The 26,040-nt window shown below is 34.5% G+C and overlaps 2 protein-coding genes across 9 annotated transcripts in view; one reads left to right on the top strand and one right to left on the bottom strand.

Annotated features, from left to right (window-relative positions):
• The window catches only part of ptpn22 (protein tyrosine phosphatase non-receptor type 22), a 38,621-nt gene extending 14,251 nt beyond the window's left edge, over positions 1–24,370 (bottom strand). The window contains 19 exon segments of the mRNA NM_001099420.2: positions 851–925; positions 1,043–1,070; positions 1,201–1,328; positions 1,412–1,483; positions 1,585–1,656; positions 2,781–2,885; positions 2,972–3,498; positions 5,382–5,473; positions 5,568–5,648; positions 5,728–5,805; positions 5,943–6,009; positions 8,767–8,909; positions 9,363–9,422; positions 11,652–11,723; positions 11,995–12,033; positions 12,173–12,268; positions 14,362–14,438; positions 17,314–17,422; positions 23,914–24,370. Coding sequence (NP_001092890.2) covers positions 851–925; positions 1,043–1,070; positions 1,201–1,328; positions 1,412–1,483; positions 1,585–1,656; positions 2,781–2,885; positions 2,972–3,498; positions 5,382–5,473; positions 5,568–5,648; positions 5,728–5,805; positions 5,943–6,009; positions 8,767–8,909; positions 9,363–9,422; positions 11,652–11,723; positions 11,995–12,033; positions 12,173–12,268; positions 14,362–14,438; positions 17,314–17,422; positions 23,914–24,015 — 2,023 coding nt within the window. The 5' untranslated portion in view covers positions 24,016–24,370.
• The window catches only part of LOC137489130 (transmembrane domain-containing protein TMIGD3), a 37,676-nt gene that overhangs the window by 951 nt on the left and 10,685 nt on the right, over positions 1–26,040 (top strand). For 2 of the 8 annotated variants that reach the window (XM_087307261.1, XM_087307256.1), the window contains exons 2-3: positions 19,025–19,070; positions 23,440–23,500. The exons of 4 other annotated variants lie outside the window; for them this stretch is intronic. The gene's annotated coding sequence lies outside the window, so the exon portion shown is untranslated. Of the gene's footprint in view, positions 1–19,024; positions 19,071–21,646; positions 21,924–23,439; positions 23,501–26,040 lie in introns of those variants that run through there. 2 more of the 8 variants (XM_087307257.1, XR_015523646.1) reach the window with 2 other exon arrangements.

Here is a 26,040-nt window from a genome sequence, read left to right as displayed (position 1 = left end):
TCTGAATGATGCACAAGCTTTGCTTTTTTACAGTTATGCCTTTATTGATTTTATATACAGTAATAAATCCATATTTTATGTATATCGAATATACAGTAAATCTCTTAATGAATTAAACTCTCACACCATTTGAGATAAAATATTCAAATTAACTGTACAATTGTCTAAATATTATTCTGAATGATGCACAAGCTTTGTTTTTTACAGTTATGCCTTTGTTGATTTTATATACAGTATTGAATCCATATTTTCAGTATATTTAAAAAAACAAAGCTTGTGCATCATAGAGAATAATATTTAGACAATTGTACAGTTGATTTGAATATTTTATTTCAAATGGTGTCAGAGTTTAATTGAATTTTGCAATTTTTACATTAAAAGATATTTAAAAAATATTATAAAATAAATAGAGTGCTAATTCAAAAAACCGAGTCTTGTGCAATATGCAGGATGTTTTTCTGAATATTCTGGTACTAGTTTTATTGTATAATTCCATATGGTTGAATTGTTTAATTCATTTTTATGGTAATTTTTTATTTTTTTTTAATCGAGAAATTAAGCCTTGTGCAACATAAAGGGCACATATTTATGCCTATCTGACCTATTTTTGGCCCAAAGTATAACAGGAACAAAGAGTTTAATTGATTTGAAAATCGAATGTCTAATGAATGTCGAAAGTAAAACTAACTTTACCGCGGTGTCTTGTACCGTTGTATTGGTTTAGTTTGAATCAATATTGCATGTTTCTGCAGGTAATGTCACCAAACACTGTTTAAAACACTTCCCAGGTATATTACAAGTTAAAATGAGTCAGCAGTATTTTTGTTGTTGAACTGTAAGGGAGGCTTACCTTGTGTATGCTTATACAGTAGAGGAGGAGGACTGTGACTTGTGATCGTAATAGGGCTGAGTGGAGTAGATGATGCTACAAAAAAAGAAGTTGGTAAATTTATACAATATCTTAAAAAGTTATATATATATATATATATATATATATATATATATATATATATATATATATATATAAATTTGACTGACTTACCAGGAAGTGACATCCTAAGTTTTAAGCTCTGAAAAAAAACAAAAAAACAAGCCTATTATGTATTCTAATTAATATTATATTTGTTACACTTAGCAAAACATCTACATTTTTTCAGATTGATTGTTATGGTTCTGTACATGTATCACTCATTCACTCACCTTGCTCCTGGACCACGATCGTTTCATGTCTGTCTGACCTTCATTTGTTTGCCCGGACCATTCTAATGATTTCCCAACTCTCATTACAACCTCCTGGGGTTTTTCCTGGGTCACATTCTGTACCAAGTCTGTTGAAAATTAAATGAAAATTAGATAAGTTGTAAAGAAGTAACCAGAATAAATATGATGGTTTATCCATGCTCAGTCATACCCGCATCCATCGCCATTTCAAAAGACTCCGGAGTTCTTTCTGGCAAAGGGGGTACAGGTGAAGGTGGGTTGTCTTTTTAGAGAAAACAGGAACAATTACGTGCTGTACATTAAAGACCACCACACATATCTTCCTCTATAGAGACAAATGTTGGATTTTGCATTATTGCTCACCTCTGTTGACACTCTCAGAACTGGTGCTGGTTGGGATCACCAGAGTTAGCAGCTCACTGGTTTCACTCTTTTCTAGAAATTAGATGATACATTGTTTTAAATGTTTAAAAATAATCAGGAAAAAGTTAATACAAGAGACTAAAAAAGCATGAAATTAAATGCAAGTAAGTAAAAAACTAATAAAACTGCTTACTAAAACAAAACTAAAATCAATGCGCTTTAATTTCAAAACAAAAAATGCAGCACTCTATATATTGGCATGGGCAGATACTGAAATAAAGTGGAATAATTAAAATTAATATAGTTTAAAATATTGTTCTACACAGGGCTGGGAGATTAATTGAAAAGTAATCGAAAATGACATTCAGAACCTATAATTGATCTTTTTTTTCCAGGATGATTTTTTTCAATTACTTTCCCTGCATGTCAGTTAACCCCGCACTGGTAAAGGCGGTGGCTGATTTCTGCTTCTGCGAAGAACTTATTCATCTAATTGTAATTGTTGAATAACTGCATTCAGTTGGTCGTAATTTTCTGTACACTTCTATTACTCCTGTTTAGGCATGGGATGATAACAGGTTTCAAGGTATACCGCGGTTTGAATAAGTCTTAAAACCGCCAAAATTTTCTGTAATACCGTTATAAAGGTAAGATTATATTTTTTTTATAAGATTATAAGATTTTTTATTCATATTTTTATTTGTTTTTAAGGACAACAGTATCTTTAGCAGAAAATATATCCAAATATGTCATTTTAAATTGTAAAGAAATCAGTGTTTTTGAAACTAATAAAGACAGCAGAGGTCAATAATTCATTTTCTTTATTTAGCCTGACATGTTTACTGCCCCAAAATATTTAAAATCTTTCAAAAAATAAAATATATTGTTTTCAAAGGGGTAAACATGTTTTGTTTTCTACCTAAACATTTTAAAATAACATGTTTTAGAGCAGTAATCGCTTTACCATGATACTGTGAAACCGTTATATTTTTATCTAAGGTTATAATGCCGTCAGAATCTTATACCGGCCCATGCCTACTCCTGTTTCAATTTTTCTTTTCCACAAGTTATTTTTTAGGTTTTTTTCCCCATTTTTTAATGATTTTTGTGTTCTCTTTAAAAAAAAAAAACATCAATGATTATATGTAACAATTTGTACTGAAATAGTGTTTGTTTTTTAGAATAATATAACTGACCATTATTGGACTGACCACTAGTTTCATCTGCCATTATAAAAGACTCTGGAGTTCGTTCTGGTAAAGGAGGAGGGCTTTCTTCATCAGATGAGAGTGTATTTCCACCTTAAAACAAATTATAAATCTTTAAATTGTCTATCTTAAATCATGTTGAGTAAATCAATTGACAGTTCAGCCTCTAATGTTCATACCTTTGTTATTGGAGTCATGCTTTGGCATCTCCAACGCCTGGTTATTTAGAGCTAAACTAGGTATTGTAAAACAGGGTTTCTCTGTCCAGATTTCATGAGCCGTACAGTTCAAAACACTGGGATTGTTGCTACCTGGTGGAGACTCGGGCCCAAAATAAGGATCTTCCACAGTTAGGCAGAGGGTGCTGGGAATAACAGTGTTGTGATCTTTGACAACAGGACTAGCTTCTTGGTTTTCTACCCATTCCAGATAATTTGAACATGAAACTTGTGTTGAAGTTGTGCTTAGGCTGGTGGACGCCTCGGGTTTTTGAGATCCACAAGTCGTAAAGTCAGTTTGAAGAACTGGTGCTATAGATGAGCTCTGGTCTGTGATCTGGACCCATTCACATCTTGCATTGTGCAGGTCTGCAGGAGTGAGTTTGTTGGACATGACCTCTGGACTGAATGTTTGTGAATGAGGCTGTTGCCAAGAAGCGCTGTTTTGCATAACATGATTGTATTCATCCACTCGGATCTCATCATTCCTAAAGGAACAACATCAACAAAAGCATGTTCACACACAGTTTCAAATGACGCTTGCTTTGAATTCGTTTTTTTATGATATGGACTGTGCACAAATAAATTACATCGATATTTAAATTTTGTCTTATAAAGAACCCTCTGATAGCTTTATTTTTGGACTACAGATTTTATTTAAAAACCTTGACTCTGGAAAACAAGGAAACTCCAAAGAAAAATCTAAATGGTTTTTACATAACAATAATGTTTTTTTTATTATTGTGAAAACTTTCTTCCTCTAGCATAAAGTCTTTTAAAGCCCACGTCTGCTGTGTTTGATTTGTCACATCATCTAACATATTGTGGAAGGTTTTCAAGTGTTTGTTTATTGTTTTAATCGATGCAGTTTAGTGGCAGTTCATAACTTTTTTATTTCATGGCTAATCATTTCATATTAAATTGTACGTTCTTTGTTTTTAAGTGGGGTTTGGAAACATGCCTCCTTTTAAAAAATTGTACGTTTTCATACTTAAGTCGTATGAGTTCATACAAATGAACCCCTTGTCTGAAAATACTTCAAATAGTTATGATTCCTCATGAGATCGAGCTAGTTTTATTATATCTATATCAAACAAATTACAGCATGAAGTGTGAATTCAAGTAGATTATTAAGCTAATTTCTCTGAAAAGTGTAAAAACTGTGATCTGTCTGCTTGAGCAACATTGAGACAACAATGTGCCAGTCATTAATGTTAGTTGTGACCAATGGCACATGGGCAAGCATGTAGAGAAAACTTTTTGAAAGCAATCATTCATAAAGATTACTTTTAAATAGGAAATATCACAATAAATATATTTAAAAAGTAATTTAATATGGTACTTAGTTACTTTTAAAGGAAAGTAATGGTTACTTTTTTCATCCATGCTGGGCTTGCTTGTTTCTTTTTAATAGAAAGTGAAATGTGACATAAATAAACCTCAGGGTAAAGGATACAGAATCTGTGTTTGAGCAAGTGAGAGAGTAAATACGTTCACAATCTAGAACTAAATCTTATGTTTACACATCGTATACAACAAACTCCTGATTTCTCTCAACACAGGGACAGGAGAGTGAGTCACAGTCAATAAATGGTAAACTGGCATTACGTTTTAAAAAAAATCTGATAGATATTACTTTATACCAGGAGTGTCCAAACTCGGTTTTGGAGGGCTGGTGTTCTGCATATTTTAGTTCCAACCCCCATTAAACACAGATGAGCCAGCCAATCGGTGACGCAGTGGTGCAGTAGGTAGTGCTGTCGCCTCAGAACAATAAGGTTGCTGGTTCGAGCCTTGGCTGGGTCAGTTGGCATTTCTGTGTGGAGTTTGCATGTTCTCCCTGCGTTCGTGTGGGTTTCTTCCGGGTGCTCCGGTTTCCCCCACAGTCCAAAGACATGCGGTATAGGTATCCTTTGTGTATAAGTGTGAATGTGTATGGGTGTTTCCCAGAGATGGGTTGCAGCTGGAAGGGTATCTGCTGCATAAAACATGTTCTGGATAAGTTGGCGGTTCTTTCTGCTGTGGCGACCCTGGATTAATAAAGGGACTAAGTCGAAAAGAAAATGAATTAGTGAATGAATAAGCCAATCAAGCTCTTTTTAGGTATACTAGAAACCTCCAGGCAGGTGTGTTGAAGAAAGTTAGAGCTAAAGACACCGGCCCTCTAAAAGTCAGTGCAGTCCAAAACATTGGCCACCTTTAAATTTCATTTTGGAGACAAAAGCAATTTTTAAAAGAAGATTTTAAATAAAGAAAAAAGAAACAAGAAGAGGATGAAGATGAATAAATGGTGAATGTATGTTCATTTGTAGTTAAGCTACTTTTTAAAAACCTGAATAAAATAGTATTAAAAGGAGAAATCTCCTCAAACCTGTGCTCAGTTTGTTCCTGATCGCTGAAATCGCTGATATCTGAGAGTTCACTTCCACTGCTTAACATGGCAGGAGAGGAGGAATCTGGCACCTGATGAATGATAACATTATTTTTTCATCGACTGTGATGTGTGGGAAATGTAATATTTGGCATCATTGTTGTATTTAGTTTGTTCTCATCTAACCTTGTTACTTGGTGCTTCAAGTGCTGCCAGATATCTTTCGAACAGCAACTTAATTGTTCTGTAAACTAGTTCATATTGTTCCTTTGAGGAAAAAAGGAATCATCATTAGGCCAAATGGAGTTTAAATTGACGTCAGTAATTTAAAGAGAAACTTGGTTACCTTAGTCTGAACCACTGAGGGCCTTTGTGTGCGCATGCCCTTTACCAGCTCAAAAATGCTAAAATCCTCTGGTATTATCTAATGGAGAACAAATAAGATCAAAACTTTGTCAAGATATAGATTAACATCTGAACATCTTTTGTCAGAAATGTTTGTGCTCTTTTGTGTCCTCTTTATTTTTATGCCAGTCTAATGAAGATGCTTTGAATTTTTACCTGTCTCTTCAGTAGATTCCAGGTGTAGTCAATGGCGCACAATGCACCTGTTCTTCCACAGCCCGCACTGCAAATCCACAAAGAGTCCCAAGAGTATGAGGCACAACGAAAATACAGCTTTCTTTTCTCATATTTAAACTTTAAAACTCTCAAGTGCAGTATAAGTTACAGTTTACAACAGGGGTCACCAATCTCCGTCCTGGAGTTCTGGTGTCCCTGCAGGGTTTACCTCAAACTTGCCTCAACACACCTGCATGGATGATTCAAGTATACCTAGAAAGACCTTGATTAGCTTGTTCAGGTGTGTTTGATTAGGGTTGGAGCTAAAATCTGCAGGACACCGGCCCTCCAGGAACAAGTTTGGTGACCACTGGTTTACAACGTCACAAAATGTGGAGTCATATAACAACACACTTGTTCTGAACTGTCCCTATCAAAATGTATAAAAGAAATAAGGTGCTCTAGCAATTTTTGTACATGATTAAATAAAGCGACGCCGAAGAAAAATAAATGAATAACTTGATGAATGATTAAAACATTTTAATGGAAAAGGGTAAACCTAGTGGTTTAAAGGAGAGTGACAAAGTATAACATGGCAAAATGTGAAATAAATATAAAATCAGAATTAATTTGCGCTGATCTGCTTAGTTTTGTGTGTGTGTGTGTGGGGGGGGGGTTTGCAATTTATTAATTAAAGTTTTTAAATGATTTCAAATGTAATAAAATGTTGTATGGGCAGCATGGGTTTCCTCCGAGTGCTCTTGTTTCCCCCACAACTCCAAAAGCTTGTGGTATAGATGAATTGGGTAAGCTAAATTGTCAGTAGTGTGTGAGTGTGAATGGGCGTGTATGGATGTTTCCCAGTGATGGGTTGCAGCTAGAAGGGAATCCACCACATAAAACATAGGCTGGAGATGTTGGCAGCTCTTTCCTCTTTGGTGATCCCAGATTAATAAAGTCACAAAATGAATAATTGAATGAATAAAAAGTTGTATGATTACTTATTCTTTTATATAGTTTAAAAAGAACAAGTCAGAATAAGTATGTTGTTTCATCTTTATATCAATAAATATGGCGACCATTATTTCGGCAACCCATTTTTTGACAATTTATTTTCACAAAAGTTTTTTGAAACATTGAAGTTGACAATTTACTTGTATTTAAAATTTGTTCATTTATTTAGACAAAATACAAGCTTCAGCATGTACTGGGCTTTTAGCAGTAACAGGAAATTATTGGCAAAAACGTTTCTTTATTAAACATTTGAAGGGTAAAATTTTTTTTTATTATTTCATGGCTAATTCATTTATATTAAATTGTACATTCTTATTCATTTTTGAGTGGGGTTTGGAAATATGCCTTATTTAAAATCGTACATTTCATACTAAAGTAGTATAAATTCATTGGAATTAACCACTTTTTTGAAAATACTTATATATATATATATATATATAAAGTATATATATATATACTTGATATATATATATACTTTATATATATATATATATATATATATATATATATATATATATATATATATATATATACTTGATATATATATATATATATATATATATATATATATATATATATATATATATATATACTTGATATATATATATATATATATATATATATATATATATATATATATATATATATATATATATATCAAACAAATTACAGTACAGTTATTTTAGCAACCCATATTTTGATAATTTATTTTCACAAAAGTTATTTGAAACAGTAAAGTTGACAATTTAATTGTAATAAAAATGTGCTCCTTTATTAGGATGAAATGCAATTTTCGTATCAGCTTCATCATGTATGGGTTTTTAGCAATAACAGGAAATTTTTGGAAAAAGGTTACTTTGTTGAACATTTGAACAACAATTTGGATTATTTATATTTAAATATTAATTAATAAAAATAAAGAAAATTATTTTAAATTATTTCGATTTTTTAAATTTTCAAATAAGGGTAAATAAATAATGATCAAACCGAGAGTACGAAAAAAGCAATAAATTGTTAGAAAGAGACTTTTTGTGAAATTCTACTAATATTGCTTCTAGTTCTTGACATTGAGATTTTCCTTATTAACCTGAGATCCATGTTTAGAATTTAAAGTAGATTGAAGTAAATCCCATTTATTTAATTTTTTTAACCTAAGTTGCTTTATTAGTCAGAAAGCATAATTTAAATTCTTATGTTTCTGACATGGGGATGTCACGTTGGCACAGTGGGTGGCACAATTGTCTCACAGCAAGAAGGTCGCTGGTTCAAGCCGTCTGTTCTGTTGCCATTTCTGTGTTTAGTTTGCATGTTCTGATTGTGTGGGTTTCGTCTGGGTGCTCCGTTTTCCCCCACAGTCCAAAGACCTGTGGTACTGTGATTGGGTAAGCTAAATTGTTAGTAGTATATGTGTGTGAATGAATGAGTGTGTATGGATGATTCCCAGTGATGGGTTGCTGCTGGAAGAGCATCCACTGCGTAAAACATATGCTGGATAAGTTGCCGGTTCATTCCACTGTGGCGACCCCAGATTAATAGGGTGACTAAGCTGAAAAGGAAATTAATGAATGTTTCTAACATACGCAAATAAATACAGTCACTAGCCTGTGTGTGAAGCATTGTTGCAACTATCACTATATGAGAGGGTTGTTGGTGTATTTGCTCGTCGTTGGTCAACCACCTACACGTTTCATAGGTATATAAATAGAGGTGGGCATCTTTCAAGGTCATCAATGCGAGCAATCAGTTTCTGTCATTATCTTGCATTCATGGTCTCCAAAGCTTGGCCACAATATAACCACAGAATATATACCTGCAGTGGATGCAGATGGGAATTTCCTCGTTGTCCTGGTAAATGCGCATCTCCTGCAGAAGCTCCAGGATGGCAGGAATAGAGTCAGGAACACCGTGATCAGGCCAGTTCACATAGTGCAGCTGCTTCAGTCTTCGCGACTCCTGGAAATAACCAGCGTTCTTTAATTCTATAACCTGCTTTGCTACCTCATTAAACCACCACATTGTAGTGGTTTTCTCCAACCACTACAAAACATCTATATAAATGTCAGCACCTGTTTGCATTTGTTTGTTTTTTGCAGTTGCTGCACAATCCGACAAAAGTCTTATGCTATGACTTTTTGCAGAGAGAAAAAAAGTCAGTGTGCGTCACTGGTCACCGCAAAACACTGTTTGACCGACAGCAGTACTTTTATAACTTGAAGAACTAGATTTAAGATCACATCAAAAGCACAGAGCAATTAGTCTACAAAGAACTGTCTGCATTTATTTTAAACATTGATTTGTTAAAGTAATTGTAAAATATATATTGCATTTTAATTCAGATGTTCTCATGTTAATCCATATAAAAGCTAATCATTTTTTGTGGTCAAGACCAAAAAAGCTGTTACTTACTTGCTTGAATGTCACTTTCAGCGTTCGTGTCAAGTAGTCTCCCTTATTCTCATCAGACTCCTAGAGAAAATCAAATATCTTTAATGTTATAGGAAATTTTTGCTATATTACTAAAAAGTTAATAACTTATTGCAGATCTAAACTAGTACTCAATTTAAAGGGGTTAAATACAATCACTGGCCACTTTATTAGGCACACTTGTCTAACTGCTCGTTAATGCAAATTTCTATTGTAGCAATCACATTGCAGCAACTTGGTCAAGACGATCTGCTGCAGTTTGACCCGAGCATCAAAATGGGGAAGAAAAGCGATTTAAGTGGGTTTGAACGTGGCATGGTTGTTGGTGCCAGATAGGCTGGTCTGAGTATTTCAGAAACTGCTGATCCACTGGGACTTTCACACAAAACCATCTCTAGGGTTTACATAGAATGATCCAAAAAGGAGAAAATATCCAGGGAGCAGCAGTTCTGTGGGCACAAATGCCTTGTTGATCGGTCAGAGGAGAATGGCCAGACCAAAATTGCACAATAGAAGGTTGGTGAAACATTGCCTCTCATTGGTCTGATGAGTCTTGATTTTTGCTGCGGCATTCAGATGGTGGGGTCAGAATTTGGGGTAAACTACATGAAAGCATGGATCCATCCTGCCTTGTATCAACGGTTCAGCATAGTGGTGGTGTAATGGTGTGGAGAATATTTTCTTGGCACACTTTGTGTCCATTAGTACCAACTGAGCATTGTGTTAACGCCACAGCCTACCTGAGTAATGTTGAGTAATTCTGAGTAATATTCCTTTATGACCACAGTGTACCCATCTTCTGATGGCTACTTCCAGCAATATAATGCGCCATTTCATAAAGCGTGAATCATCTTAGACTGGTATCTTGAACATGACAATGAGTTTACTGTACTCAAATGGCCTCCACAGTCACCAGATCTCAATCCAATAGAGCACCTTTGGGATGTGGTGGAATGGGAGATTTGCATAATAGATTCGCAGCTGACAAATCTGCAGCCACTGCATGATGCTTTCATGTCAATATAGACCAAAATCTCTGAGGAATATTTCGAGTACCTTCTGGAATCTGTGCCATGAAGGATTAAGGCAGTTCTGAAAGCAAAAGGGGGTCAAACCCAGTACTAATTAGGTGTACCTAACAAAGTTCCTGTTGAGTGTATGTCATATGACATTTATATAATATATTAATTTATTAATTTTCTTTTTGGCTTAGTCCCTTTATTAATCCCGGGTGGCCACAGCGGAATGAACCGCCACCTTATCCAGTACGAATAGTTTTAATTCCTATTACTAAATCAATTTGAGCATCAGAAGGTTTATGTAAAATTAAAGAAAATTAAGGAACATATCACTACCTAATGGTATTAACTCATGTAATATAACTCAAATAATATAGTTGAAGCCTTTTACAAAAGTGCTTTAGTGTCTGACCAGCTTTTCAACAGCACTTGTTCCACATATCCATACATTTTTCCACTGGGAGATTTTTTATGTCTTCAATAAAGCTTTATAAGCCATGAACCAAACTAATCACATGGCGAATCACAACATTAGACTTTATTTGAAAATAAAGAAACATAAGAAAATCTGACACAGTACAACATGGCTTTACAGAGCAAAGAACTTCAATCCCATGAAGCAGTGTAAATGACATAAGATAAGTGTGCTGAGAAAGTATGGAGAATCAATTACATTAATTTTCAAAGCTTTATGTGAGTAGGCGGAGCTAAATATCCCTTTTGGGAGCACTTGGCTAGCAGAGACTCTCTGAGTTGGTAAATTAACTGTAGCATCAAGGTTCATGGGAAATGTAGTTTTTTTCTGTAAGAATTCTATAAAACTATAAAATATGATTGTCAAAATATGAAGTTAGGTTAAAATAAATTAAGTTACAAACTGGTGGGTTCAATAAATGCCTATACAATCTTGAAGTTCTCAGTTGGCCTGTTTTTTAATTTATTTTTTTATTCAGTGGTTATTAAAATGAAGGAAATGAATGATTTGTTGTGCACAACACCCAGTATAGCACTGGCATAAATTGCTTTTTTTTTCAAGTAACAGTTTTGTTTGTCAAGAATGTCAACATACTAATAATAAAATATAATGATGCTGTGCAAAAAGGTAACATCTACTCAGTGATTGATGATGTAGTGCTTTAGATCAGATCTGCTGCATGAGTGAGAATCAAGCTTGAACAGCCATGTTGTGTGACCACAAATAAAACACAAGGACAGGAAGTGTGGTGTGAGTGAGAGAAGAGGTGTTTCTTACATAGAGTATGGTAAAGGCCTCACACACAAACACATCCCCCTTTGACTCTGGCCAGTAACGCTCACATTTTTTCTATAAAGAGAAAGAGGAAGAACAGTAGTCAGTCACATATGGGCCCTTCAGATGCAGATGGAAAATATATACGCATAGCGCCTGGCAACATTGTGATTGTATCAAAAGTTGCGAAAAGGTTGGAGCTCAAGATAAACAAAACAAAAATGTCATGCTTGATGCAATGCTTCACCATTCTGAGCCAAGAGGATGTGGTTAATAAAAAATGTTTACTTTAAGACAGAGTGACTGACAACATTTCCCCCTAACACACGTGTCAGTTAGAACTTACCCTGCCCATTTCAAACTCTCGGCAAACCATCACGATAACCTGTGAAGAGACATTGAATTATTATAGAGGCATTCATGACAAATGTTTGGCTTGAAGCTTATCTAGCAGGTCAAACTGGTTTTCTAAAGTAAATGGAATGCGTGTGACATGGTCATACGCTATGAGGGCAAGCGTTTACCTTTATGTTGTATTCCCATATCATTCTCCAGAAGTCAAGCACAGTGTTTGACAGTGGCCCTTGGGTGGCAATATATGCTTTAGAGCCTGAAACACCCTGAAATAAATACAGAATACATGACAAGTGGTTCCCAAATCCTCTCGAATGCCACTAATAACGTGTCAGTGATTGTTTAAGCATTACATTTTCTGTTAAATTGGATCTGTGTAGTTGAAGTGCTAAAAATGATACATTTTTGTTTTTGCAATTAAAAAGTTGGTCTATTTAACTAAAATCAAAGGGTCTATTTTAACAATCTAAGTGCAAAGTCTAAAGCGCACAATGCAAAAGCATTAAGGTCGTGTCCGAATCCTGTTTTGTTATTTGAAGGACGTAAAAATACAGTTTGCGCCCTGGCGCATGGTATAACAGGGTTGTGCTTATTCTCTTAATGGGTTATTGGTGTGTTTTGAGCTTTGAGCATAATATGCATCAAACCTATTAGAGTCTCATCTCACATTCCCTTTGAAAAGTCAGTTCCATCGCATTATGGCACAATTGCTATTTACATGGTGGACTTTGTGAGTGGAAAAACTGAACGCTTTACTAGCGAGAAAACGGTTAAACAAACCATCTGCAGCGCCAGGAATAAAGAACGAGCCTCCTCCATTCAACTTCTTTACTTTTTCTTTACTTTACTTTACTCCTTTACTTTTTTGGATAAGGAAACACTGGAAACTCACTCCACTCAAAACATCTATTAGCCTACATATTTATTTTGTTTGTTAAGCGCAAAGATTGGTTTCAAAACAATTTCTAAATTCAGTTCTAATTTCCAGCAGATTAATAAATTAACAATAATAATGAAGTGTGGTCAAAAACTATAATTATTATATAGTTATATTCAAACACACGTCCTATTCTTATGCCCCATATGGTGATGCATGGGGTCTCCAAAAATTAACAGGTGGATATATAAATATAAATTTGCATAAAGTTAAATAATAAATAATAATGCTAATAATAGAAACAATATATAAAAGCAAACTGTCATGAATAAACTGAAAAAAGCACCCAGAGGTGAAGAAGGCATGGAGGAAGTGGTTGTTATATTTATGCAGAAAATTATAGTTTTTGTAACATTTTTAACCCTAAATATTATTTTCATATGTAAGGATATTTGTCTATTGCTGTACATCCTGTGTGTATTAAGCAATGTGTAAGCGTTTTGCGCACAACTCTAGACCAGCTTTTAGTTGGTCAACGGTATAGTCTATTTCAGTTTCTCAAAACAGTAACGCACCAAAATGCACCTTAAAATACCTCCGTTTTAGACCAGAACACTCATGAGTCCACAAAGTGCCGCAAATAGGTTTGCTATTTAAACAACCTGTGGCAAAATGTGAAAATTACTGTTGCGCTGGTCTGAAAATAGTAACATATCATGCAAAACACGTTTCGTACCTTATTGTGCCAGGTGTATGATAGGGCTTTGAGAATTTAAAGATTTAAAACTGAAATTTTGTATACATTTTTTTACCATGAGAAGTACTTAATACTATATAATATTAGTCTGTCTATATTTCTGCCACAATTTAAAGCTAAATGTTCTTTTGGCAAGTTTTTATGAAGATTAACTTCTGTTTGGACATCACATGTTGATCGTAAACACTGAAAACGCCACCAGTGCCACATGTTGTCACACCACTTGTTCATACAAAAATTCAGAAAATGCAGATTCCTTTTTTTTTTTTTTTAAGTCTTATTTCAGTTTCATAATTGCAAGGTTAACAGACACTCACAGTCTTTTGTAGTGCAATTTGATTACTCCAAGTGTACTATTTAGTGCAAGTCTTATTAACCCAAATTTTTGCCAAATTCTTTGACATTCACCTTGTTGTACACTGCAAAAAAATACAGTTTGTTTTAAATTTTTAAGCTGAATCAAATGAACTTTTGAGTCATTTGAACATATTAAACTGATGTAAAACAGCTGTGATTGAATTAGTTTCATAAGTTACAATTAGCTAAAATCTTTGTCTTTATTTGTCTTGACTAATTGATCATATATATTTTTTTTTTTACAGTGTACTTGTTATCAATGGCTTTTGTGTTTACTTCTTTGGCTTCATAAAATCAACATCATTTTGTGTATTAATGACTAGATGTATTGTGTGCATTTCAAATTTTGTTGTATGTAACTTCCTTACCTTAATGAAACTAGCATTGATGTAGTCCGTGTCATTTTTAGATGTGAAGAGGGAGAGCTTCACTCGGCTGTGATCAACTGTGAGAAAGTAAATCTGTCAGCATCTCTAGAACATCTTGTTTCTGTAATCTTCATTGTCATCATGTTTTGTTTTTTTTCTACAGAGCAAACTTTGTGTTCACTTTTCATGTCAGTGTGTTGGTATAATTGGTATGTTATGTTTTTTTTTTTTTAATGTAGCAACTGGGAACGGTCAATGTGATAATGCACTTGTTGTGTACTATAATATAGTAATACATATATAGTAGTATAGTACAGTATAAGTCAGTACAAGGTGTTATGTATTAACAATCAGTGGTGAAAAGAGTACTGAAAAACATACTCAAGTAAAAGTACCATTACTTGCGCAAAAATGTAATTCAAGCAAAGTAAATGTATCTTTTGTAAATAGTAGTCAAAGTATGCATAAAAAGTAGCTTTTTCAAAAGTACTCAAGAGTAGTGAGTAATACACTGTGAAAGCGCCCATGTCTTGAGGTTGTTCAGTATGATGTGATTAACGTTCTATGTGCGATTTGATTGGACAGGAATCGCAGGACTGATTTTTCTACTCAGTCAATCACCATAGACAAGAAAAAATAAAGTAGTGACTGCAGGTGGAAGGAAAGTAGTGGAGTAAAAGTACCAATACAGCCCTAAAAATGTACTCAAGGAAAGGTAAAAGTACACATTTTTAAAACTACTTGGTAAGTTAAAATTCCTGAGAAAAACTACTCGATTACAGTAATTTGAGTGTTTGTGATTTCTTACTTTGCACCACTGAACATTCTTAATATTAGTATCATAAAATTTATGGTTAACGATTGGAAAAACATACTAATTTGCTATTTCATAATACCTTCAAAATGTCTATTCTATGTCTATTTTCTAATGTCTTTTATTTTTAATTTCTAGCAATTACAGAAAAAATTCTCTTTTTTCAAGATTTAAATTTAACTGGATATTTTTTACTGTGCATGTAAATCTGCTTTTAAAATCAGAACACAAAAAATTGTGTTTTTTTAAAAAAAAGTACTTTTTTACGTAAGTTACATAAAAGTAGCATTGTTTTAAGTATTTTTTTTTTCATATTCATTTGAAGTTTACTTTGCTGTACTTTGCAGCAAAATGTTTTTTACAAAATGTTGTTACTATGTTTTTACTGGACGATGCAGTGACGCAGTAGGTAGTGCTGTCGCCTCACAGCAAGAAGGTCGCTGGGTCGCTTGTTCGAGCTTCGGCTAAGTTGCTCCAGTTTCCCCCACAGTCCAAAGACATGTGGTACAGGTGAATTGGGTAGGCTAAATTGTCCGTAGTGTATGTGTGTGAATGAGTGTGTGTGTGGATTAGTATGTGTGGATGTTTTCCAGAGATGGAAGGGCATCCGCTGCATAAAAACGTGCTGGATAAGTTGACGGTTCATTCCGCTGTGGCGACCCCGAATCAATAAAGGGACTAAGCCGACAAGAAAATGAATGAATGAATGTTTTCACTGAAAACTAAACAACACTGTAAAGTAAACAACACTGTGTATTTCTGTGGTTCTGTGCGTATCACTGTGCTAACAATATGATAACATTCTGACGTAACAGAGGTAATGAGGCGCATATCTGAAAACTAAAACTGTGTACTAAGAACACAGAACATTGACTCTTGTCATTGTGTACAGCATAATAATAAGAATAATTCCTTACATTTATAGAGCGCTTTTCTGGACACTCAAATCGCTTACTTACACACATTTTTTTGGGACAGAGGCCAGTGGGCAAATTTGGCCAGGATGCCGGAGTTAAACCCCTACTCATTTTCAAAGGACCACAGGTTTAATGTCTCATCCAATAGATGGCGCTCACTGAGCAGTATAGAGTCCCCATCAATGTACTGGGCCCCCTGCTGGTCTCACGAACACCACTTCCAGCAGCAACCCAGCTTTCCCATGTGGTCTCTCATCCTACTGATTTGGCAGAGCCCTGCTTAGCTTCAGTGGGCAACCATGTGAGAATTGCAGAGAGTCAGCTGCCGGCAAAGTTAGCTTTGGCATGTTGTTGCTTAATACATGTTATGTAAAAGTAACATTGTTTGTTGAGTTGTATTTATTTATTTAAAATTCCAATTCAAATGCATTTTACTCTCGTTTTGTACATTTACTCAATGTAGTAGCACTGAATTAAATTAAATATTGAAACTATTCTATTTTTGAAGTATATGTTTACTGAAACTGTATAAATAAACAGCACAGTATATTTCTTCTTATTATATAATAACATTCTGACACAACAGAGTTTATGTGGTACCTAACTGAAAACTAAAACCTGCTTAGTACACAGAACATATTTACAGTAGCAGTCTGTTTTTCTTTTTAAGAATGTGTGTCGTTTTTGATAGGAAATAAATCCAAGATGTCAAATAAACAGTACATTTCTACACCAAACAACCAGCATCTGAAAGTTGAATAGGTTTTACTTAATTGTATTATTATTTCCTCAAAGAATAATTTCCAAGTAAAATATACATATTAGTTAGTTTTTTTTTTTTTTACAATTTTGAAGTGCTAATATATTTTTTATTTTTATTTTTGCTTAAATTAAAATAATGTATTTATTTATTTTCACAAAAGAATATTTTTTTTATCACTGTTCAAAAAATACTTTCTAGATGAAAAGCTCTTATAACACATAAAAAATAAGATTTGTGTTTGCTTATTTTGTACTGTATTACAACAGAGCAAATTGCAGTTAAAAAACACTTGCTTCCTTAAAAACGTGAGTAAACTCAACTCAGCTAAACTTGAATAAACTTGAAGAAGATAACTTTTTGTCGACTCATAATAGCCAAGATGATGAATTTTGACATCATCTAGTATTATGGTACAGCTATATTGTCTCCTAGTCAGAAATGTCAAATGTGATACTCACAGGGAACAATGTCCTTATATCTGTTCTTCTTCACATTGTCTTGTTTATCTGCAGCTGTGGTGGGATACGTCCTCTCCGCACGATATTTAGTCGACTGCCTTTTCAGTTTCTGTTTTGAACAAATGACACAAGATTCGATTAGGATTGAGAATAAACTTGTTGTATTCTGGCAAGATTTTTAATATTTCAGGTATTTTTGTTTCAGATATGACACAAAATCAGTTTACTCTGTTTCTTAATCTTCCTCCTGATTTAAAAATGGACACCATTCTTTCTTTTAACCCAGACAGAAAAGAGATAGCCTCTACATCTATCTGTCAAAAATATTATTTAATTCTTTAGGATTACATACTCAATTTTTAACACAGTTCTTCTGTGCCTGACACAGTTTAATGCAATACAAGATTTTTCACAGAGCACACTACACTAATGCCAGATTAGCAAAAATATACCCAGATAGAAGTAATTTGGTGTCAACAATTTCTAGCAAATCACACACACGTTTTGGTCTTGTCCAAGATTAAAAGTGTTTTACTCTAAAATATTTTATACTTTTAAAAAAGCATTTAACATAAAGTATTAGCCACTCCAAACCCTCCAACTGAACTGTTTGGAATCCTTTTGAGCCCAATTTGCCTTCAACAACACAGAACGTTGTTGCTTTCACCACATTATTGGCTAGGAGGCTTATTCTCTTTAAGTGAAAACAAACATCTCCACCTTTATATAACAGATGGATAAAAAAATTGTGTTTAAAGTTGAACAAAAAATTAGGTTTTTATTAAGAGAGTTTTTAAAATCTTATAACAAAACATGGACGTTTTTTCTTGAATTATATTATACATACATTATACATCATATAATTATAATATACTTTTATTGTTAGTTTTTTATATCTATTTTATGTATATATATATATATATATATATATATATATATATATATATATATATATATATATATATATATATATATATATATAAACTGACGATAAAAGCTATAAATAAATATATTATAAATATATTATTATATATAATTATATGTTATTTTATTTATTTTTTACGTTTACTGTGTTATTTATTAACTATATATATATTTAATAAATATATTTGAAAATAAAATTTCAGGTAGTTTCATCCAGCAGGACTGAGACTAGGCATGGCCCGGTATAAGTTTCTGATGGTAAGATAACCTTGGATAAAACTATCATGGTTTCACAGTATTGTGATTACTGCTCTAAAATAAGCTCTTTTTAAATGTCTTAGTAAAAAACTACTTTTTCCCCCATTGAAGAGTATATTTTATTTTAGTAAACATTTATAATATTTTGGAACAGTAAACATGTCAGTTTAAATCATTTAAAGAAATGCTATCCTTATGAGTTTCAAAACCAGATTTCTTTACAATAGATGAAAAACAAACACTTACAAACACATTTTAATTTACTATAGGAACGGTATGTCATCATTTTTTGCTGTTTAAATACCAAACCGCAGTACTCTTTGAAACCAGTTATTGTACCATGCCTAACTGAGACGTTAAAGGAATGGTTTACCCACAGCTGAAATTGTATCATTGTATCATTGGATCATACATCATTGTATCAACTTTCACTTGCCACAAACCTTTTTGAGTTTCTTTTTTTCTGTTAGAAGTTAATTGACGCACGTCAATTGTTACATGTTTCACATACATTTTTTGTGTTCAACAGAAAATGGGAACTCGATAAGGTATTCAACCACTTGAGGAAGTAAATGGTGAGTAAAGCTTCATTTTTTGGGTGAACTATCCCTTTAATATGGCCATCATTTGAAAAGGCAACACACACACACAACAAACCGGTCACACTTTATTTTGATGGTTCGTTTGTTGAATTGTTTTTCTTTTTTTTTTTTTTATTAACAAGAACCAGCATGTACAGTTTTTTTATACAATACAATACAATCACTTTACATTTCTTAACAAGAATAAAATAAGTGAAAAAACAAAGAAGAGGAAAAAAAACAAACAAAAAAAAAACTGAGGAGAGTACATAAGGTACATAATTATCAAAATTATGTGAGGGTACATAATTATCAAATTACATACAAATATGTTTCGCACATTTTATAATTTTAGTTATTTACAAGAGTTAGTAATGCCCTTTTTTTTACAGGAAATGCATATATACAAACATTTTATGTAAAAATGTTAAAGGAGGAGCATATATTAATTGTTTTAATTGCTTTTCTATTTTGAGACTTGGAAATCACTTTTATAATTTGTTGAATTAAGTTACATTGCATCTACATGCCAACTAATTCTCATTATATTAAGTAGCCTGATAGGTTTGGCTTAGGGTTAATGTAAGTTGACATGTCCTTGCTAAGTTTCTTATAGTCAGTTACATGTCTGTTGAAGGAGCAGTATCAACAGATATTAAGCAGACAGTCTACTAATATTCAAATGGACCATCAAAATAAAGTGTTACCAACAAACCTTCTGTTTCAAACCAGCTCATTTGTCATGTTTTTGATATCAGCATTGATCTGACTACCAAACTGAACTTTATAGTCCTGTGGTTAAGATCTGTGAAATCTAGATAACTCTAGCTGTTTGTGCATGAATGTTTGTGTTTCTAAGTGTGTGGCTGAGCAGAAGCACCTTTATGCCAGACCAAGAGACTTTCCAACCACAGCTGAGCTTACGAGAAGCCTTTTGAACCCAATAAACAGTGAGCAAACATAGCAGGCTGAGTAATAAGCATGGGATCTCTGAGCCAGAATGGTCAGGACTGCATGTGACGATCATCCAGGGGAAACACTTTGAGAAACCCTCAGGAGCTCTGGACAGTGAAACTAGACTCATATTGTACATTTCACTACGTTTGTGTCTGTTGCGGGTTAGAAGCGAGGGCCAGTAGTTCTGCTCTCTTTGTGATGGGAACTAGACTTTAGGCTCTGCCAAATAGACAGTTTCTCTTCCTGCAAACACTCCATTAGTAACAGAAGCAGTGTTTGGCAGCTGTTTGACAGAGATAGTAATGGAGCATGTTTGAAAGTGGTGGTTCTTTTAGTCTGAGACTGCTCGATTGATGTGATAGGGACTTCCTTTCACTTTGGGAGACTCTGTATAGAGATATAAAGTGTTCCTCACAGTGTGCTGAACATGTTGCAGCTGATGAGGAAGATAACAGACACTCTTTAACAATCAGGCTGTGCCACAGATTAGGTTTTGTTCTATATTGAAACATGATGACAAGTGCGAGCCTGAATTGGTTTGGGACTTTTTTCAAATTTTTTGTTTATTTTATTTATTTATTTTTTGGGGTTTTTTTTTTCTTTCACTTTTTTGTTTATCAAATGTTGCATGAGGGATCCTGGACAATAAATCCTCTTATGCTGCCATATAGCCAAAATGCATTGTTTTGGTTTGATTTGATTTGACTTAAAATTAGAGGGTCTCATTCATTAGTAATTTTGTATTTGGTGTTTATACACACATTTGAACTTCTCATGAAAACTTTCCAACTAATTCAGAAAATGTGTATACGCAGATGAGTTTGTTCTTAAATGTTCTTCTGTTTGTAAATATGAATTGTTCTCAGGAAGCATCCTTGTGCACGCGATTAGTAATTTGTATAAAACATGCCTGTGCCAGCTCCATATAAGGGCTTTTGGTAAAGCGGCACTTGTCAAGAGAAAATTTAAAAAAAGTCAAATTATAAATTAAGAAAAGACAATCATGTCACTGAAACATAAGAAAAAGGGCTTAAATGTTAATGAAGGTTTTGATGTTGGAAGGAACGTGCCTTCAGTTTTGAAAATGCGAGGAAAAACGCACTGCTTTTTTGTTGACTTTTAAAAAGACAAATTTCAAAATGCAAGCCAAGCACTGTATCAACTCACTCTCATTAAACATCACACTTTTGTACACTTTTTACAAACACAGTCACAGTTGCCATGACTCCAAACATAACACAATAATCACCTTTTATATAAGAACACAGCAGGTGATTGTGGTTTGGACCACTGATTATATACATTACTATATATAATCCTCCTTAATTATTACACCCTGTATATTTTTTATATCTTTGTGTATTTGTGTTTCTTTTTCAACATATTTCTAAACATAATAGTTTTAAAATCTCATTTCTAATAACTGATTTATTTTATCTTTGACAGTACATAATATTTGACTTGATATTTCAAGATACTAGTATTCAGCTAAAAGTTCAAATTAAAGGCTTAACTAGGGTAATTAAGTTAATTAGGCAAGTTAGGGTAATAAGGAAAATCATTAATGTAATGATGGTTTGTTTATTAATTCATTCATTTTCTTTTTGGCTTAGTCCCTTATTAATCAGGGGTTGCCACAGTGGAACAGACCGGCAACATATCCAGCATATGTTTTATGCAGCAGATGCCCTTTCAGCTGCAACCCATCACTGGGAACAACCCCTGAACTCTCATTCACACACATACACTACGGACAATTTAGCTCACCCAGTTGACCTATAGTGCACGTCTTTGGACTTGTGGGGGAAATCGGAGCACCCAGAGGAAACCCACGCGAACACGGGGAGAACATGCAAACTCCACACAGAAATGCCAACTGACCTAGCCAAGGTTTGAACCGCAGCGACATTCTTGCTACTCACTGTGCCACCGTGTCACCATGGTTTGTTTAGACATTCGGAAAACAAATTGCTTAAGAGGGCTAATAATAATTACCTTAAATGTTTTTTTTTAACTGCTTTTTTTCTAGCTGAAATAAAACAAAAAAGACTTTCTCCAGAAGAAAACATATTATCGGAAATACTGTGAAAAATTCCTTGCTCTGATAAACATAATTTGCAAAATATTTGAAAAAGGAAAAAAAAAATCACTGGAGGGCTAATAATTTTAACTACAATAATAATGAACATGAAATGTATAATAATTCATTTGTAAAAGTTAAAAATACACTTTTTATTGTCTAGTTACTTTTTATTCACACTATAAATAAATTATAGGATCATATTTAGGGCTCTTTATACATGTTTATAAGGCATAAATTATTATTGTGTATGTGTGGTATCAGTTGTTCTTGAACAGATTTAGATTTAGAATAAATTTTAGTGTGAAGGTTTTAATGAATCATGATTTATCAATGAACAGTGTTGGGGGTAATGCATTACAAGTAACTTAAGTCACGTAATAATATTAGATTTCAAAGTAACAAGTAAAGTAACACATTTTAAAAATTAAGTAACTTTTTTTTTAAATGTAACGCAAATTACTTTTTGTTTAAATAATGAACTTTTGCAAAATAAATTACTGAAGTAAAATAATTGAACATAGTCACATTGAATCATGCACCTAATGAGAGAGTTTACTCCCCGGTGAAACAGACAGAAATGAAGATGGCAGGCCTGAGCCTTAGATTTCTGGAATAGAAAAAGAAAAAAGAAGAAAAAAAAGAAAACACTAAAAGTTCTGAAAGAGATCAAGCCACTGTCAAGAAAGAAAAAGTAACGCAAAAGTAATGTAATGCATAACTTAGCATAAAAAGTAATGCAACTAGTTACTTTTTTCGGGAGTTACTTAATTTTATAACTTTCCTCAACACTGTTCCTGAAAACGTCCATGCGCACATTTCATGCTTAAATTTGTGCATATGCATGGTTAGTGAATGAGGCCTGGTGATTTTTCTTTTAAAGTAAAGAACTTTTTCCATGAAGACATTTTGTAAATTTCAAACTTTAAATATATTAAAATTAAATATTTGATTAATAATTTACATGGCTAAGAACTTCATTTAAACATTTTTAAAGGTGTTTTTCCCAGTTTATCTAGTGTGGAATTGCTGCTAGTGGCACCAGAGTAATGAGTGAATCCAGTGAACATTGAGTAGATACATTTTAAAGTTTATTTGGTTTAGCTTACTGACGAAATAGTGATACATTCTGAACTATTTAAATTAAAAATATTTAGATTAAGATATTGAGAGATCTATCATATCCATCATATCTTGATATCATATCCAGTCTGCTAAACGTCCTGTTCAATTTAAACAGCTGAGCGGACCATAAGACAAAATCGAAATACTAAATCTTTAGACAGCATATTAATTTAGACATTTTCTGCTTTTTTGCATTCCCAGGTTTGACTCAAAGTGACTCAGGACTTCCTCTCAATTGCTATGACTGTTCACATGGAATAAAGTAGGTAACATTAGAGGGGAACAGCATGTATGAAGCTAATTTCGGAAACACATCTAAGTAGTACAGAGATGAATAACTACTCAGGGCTCCAAAAAGACATTCATTCAGCTATTGATTAATTAATGAATTAGGTCTGTATTAATAAATAGCAAAACACCAGAAAGGGATATTTGTGAAAGCTCAAATGAAGAGGCAGTGTTTTCAGAAGAGGAAGTCCACATTTAGCCATTTAAGTCACCGCATCAACTCTGCTCCCAGACATGTTTTATTTTTATCTTTCTTTTGGCTTGTGCAATGCTAATATTTTGAATGCCTACATCCATTCATGTTCAAATGCTCATATAGTCACAAAACATTGCATGTAATGTAAAATAAAGTGGTTAGTATTATATTGGAGCTGGTTAATGACCTACCAAAAACTCCCCGGCAAAGCCGTTCTCTGCCGTTTCATCTTCTGCTTCCTTGATGGCGATTAGATCCAGTTGGTTCCTCAGAATGTGCATTTGGGCGTCCATGGCATGATGTGTGAGACAGCAGCTTCCTCTGTCATATCAGAGAAACGGGAGATCGGTGGATTTCAGAAAGGAGCCCATCTTTCACTTTCTTTCTGCGTGCGTCTGTCTTTGGGCTGTAGTTGAGTTGAGGAACTGATGTCGTTACGGAAGCAGTGGTTGCAGCAGTTCACAAGTTCTGTGGTCAACGCTTAGATTGGCTGTGACCTTCTCTGCTCTTCATCTCTAACTTAAGCTTCTTTCGCTTGTTTGCTGTTGCTTGTCTGGTCGAGTTGATCCTACATCCGTGGCCTTGTCTTTCTTTCTCTCTCTGTCTGATTTTTTTCTGTCCAACACTTTGTATCACAAGGTCTAAAGCGCTTGTACCCCCACACAGGAAGCTTTTGTGGGTGGGTGTAAAAATGGTGAGAGAGGCAAAGTCATTGCTGAAAGCGGCCAAGCCTGTTTGATGACATTCAAAAGAGTTGAGGAAGAGCTAGTGTTTAGAGAATGTATTAATGAAGCCACACCAGAGAAAGATACTGGTGTGACTCTTGGAATAAAGGCATGTCAGACAGCAGTTTGAATTCATTGTATTTTCTGTGTCATTTATCATTTGTGTACAAGCAGTGTTTTATTTTTAGTTTTTGTCACCACATATAATCTTTCTAGATATCAAATAGTTTACTTTAATTCCAAAGCAGAACATAAACTGGACATTTTTGTATTTAAATCCTGAAATTCAATTCAGTTCATCTTTTTTTCTATAGCGCTTTGACAATGTAGATTGTGTCAAAACAGCTTAACATAGAAGTTTTAGTAAATTGAAACAGTGTCAGTCTAGTTTTCTTAGTTGAAGTTCAGTTTAGTTCAGTTCGCTTGTCCCCCCTCCCGTCTCCCCGATGGCACGCGCTCACACCACAAACGGGCTTCGGCATGCTTACGTCATCGCTGCTGCGCTGTTCAGTGAGAAGCGCTCTCTCACTCAGCAGCACAGTGGAGATTTCTCTAGTTATATCGTTTCAGTCGTTTGATTTGCCGTCAAATATTTCGGCAAACAGTCCTTATGCCCTATTCACACGGGGCTTCAGCGTCAACGCTTGACAGAGGGCGTGTCTGAAGTTGGAGCTGAAACGATCGTCATAGAAGCGTCAGCCAATTAAATTCAGTCAGCAATAGGCCACTGTCTGAGCTGGTGTATTTGCATACAGCGATCTGATTGGCTGACGCTTCTGTCGGCGCTTGAAAAGTTGAGCTGGTCCCAACTTCTGCAGCGAGGAACGCTTCTGAAACGGCGCCGACGGATCCACAATGCAGTTTGGCAATGCCTGATGTCACTCATTCAAAGTGAATGGGAAGCGTTGACGCTGACGCCCCGTGTGAATAGGGCGTTAGGGATGCGGTGACACGCAGTCAGATATTTCGCCGAACAGATCCGCCACTTTTGGCGCTCATAAACAATCATAAAGCTCTCGTGCTGCAGGAATGAGGAGGTCTGCTGAAGGCGCGCAGCTGTCGTGAAGTGAGGAGTTTGCGTCTTTAATAAACGACGGCAGTTTGCGTTCACTGAACAGTAAGAATGATTAATAAATCCATATGAAACAGTACCTTAAAAGTCACGTCTCGCTTTCAGTTTCGGGCTTTGGCGCGTTTTGCACTCACACACAAGCGTACCGCGCCAAAGCCCAAGTGAACCGGGCTTAGGCACACCTCTTCCAACCGGGCCAGGGCCAGCCAAGTAAACCGTGCTTGAGCCCGATTCAGCGCACTCACACTTCTCAAACGATCCGGTAAACGGGCCTGGGCATGGTACGAATGGCATAGTGTGAGTAGGCCCTTAGATGTTGTGCCTCACCTCTCTCCAGACTCTGGGACCTTGATTTCCAAATGAAATGCAAAATTTACTTTAAAAAGAGAACTTTGTATACATAAAAGAGAACTTTGGCCCGCTTTTTATAGCCCAGGTAAGACACCTCTGATGTCTCGTTCTTCCCTCTTCTGACCAGCTTTATGGAGATGCTGATTTGATTGTCCTGCAGGACTTGGATC

This window comes from Danio rerio, chromosome 23, assembly GCF_052040795.2.
Source record: "Danio rerio strain M-AB ecotype USA chromosome 23, GRCz13ab, whole genome shotgun sequence".
Taxonomy (NCBI): Eukaryota; Metazoa; Chordata; class Actinopteri; order Cypriniformes; family Danionidae; genus Danio; species Danio rerio.
This window is presented reverse-complemented; position numbering and strand designations above follow the sequence as displayed.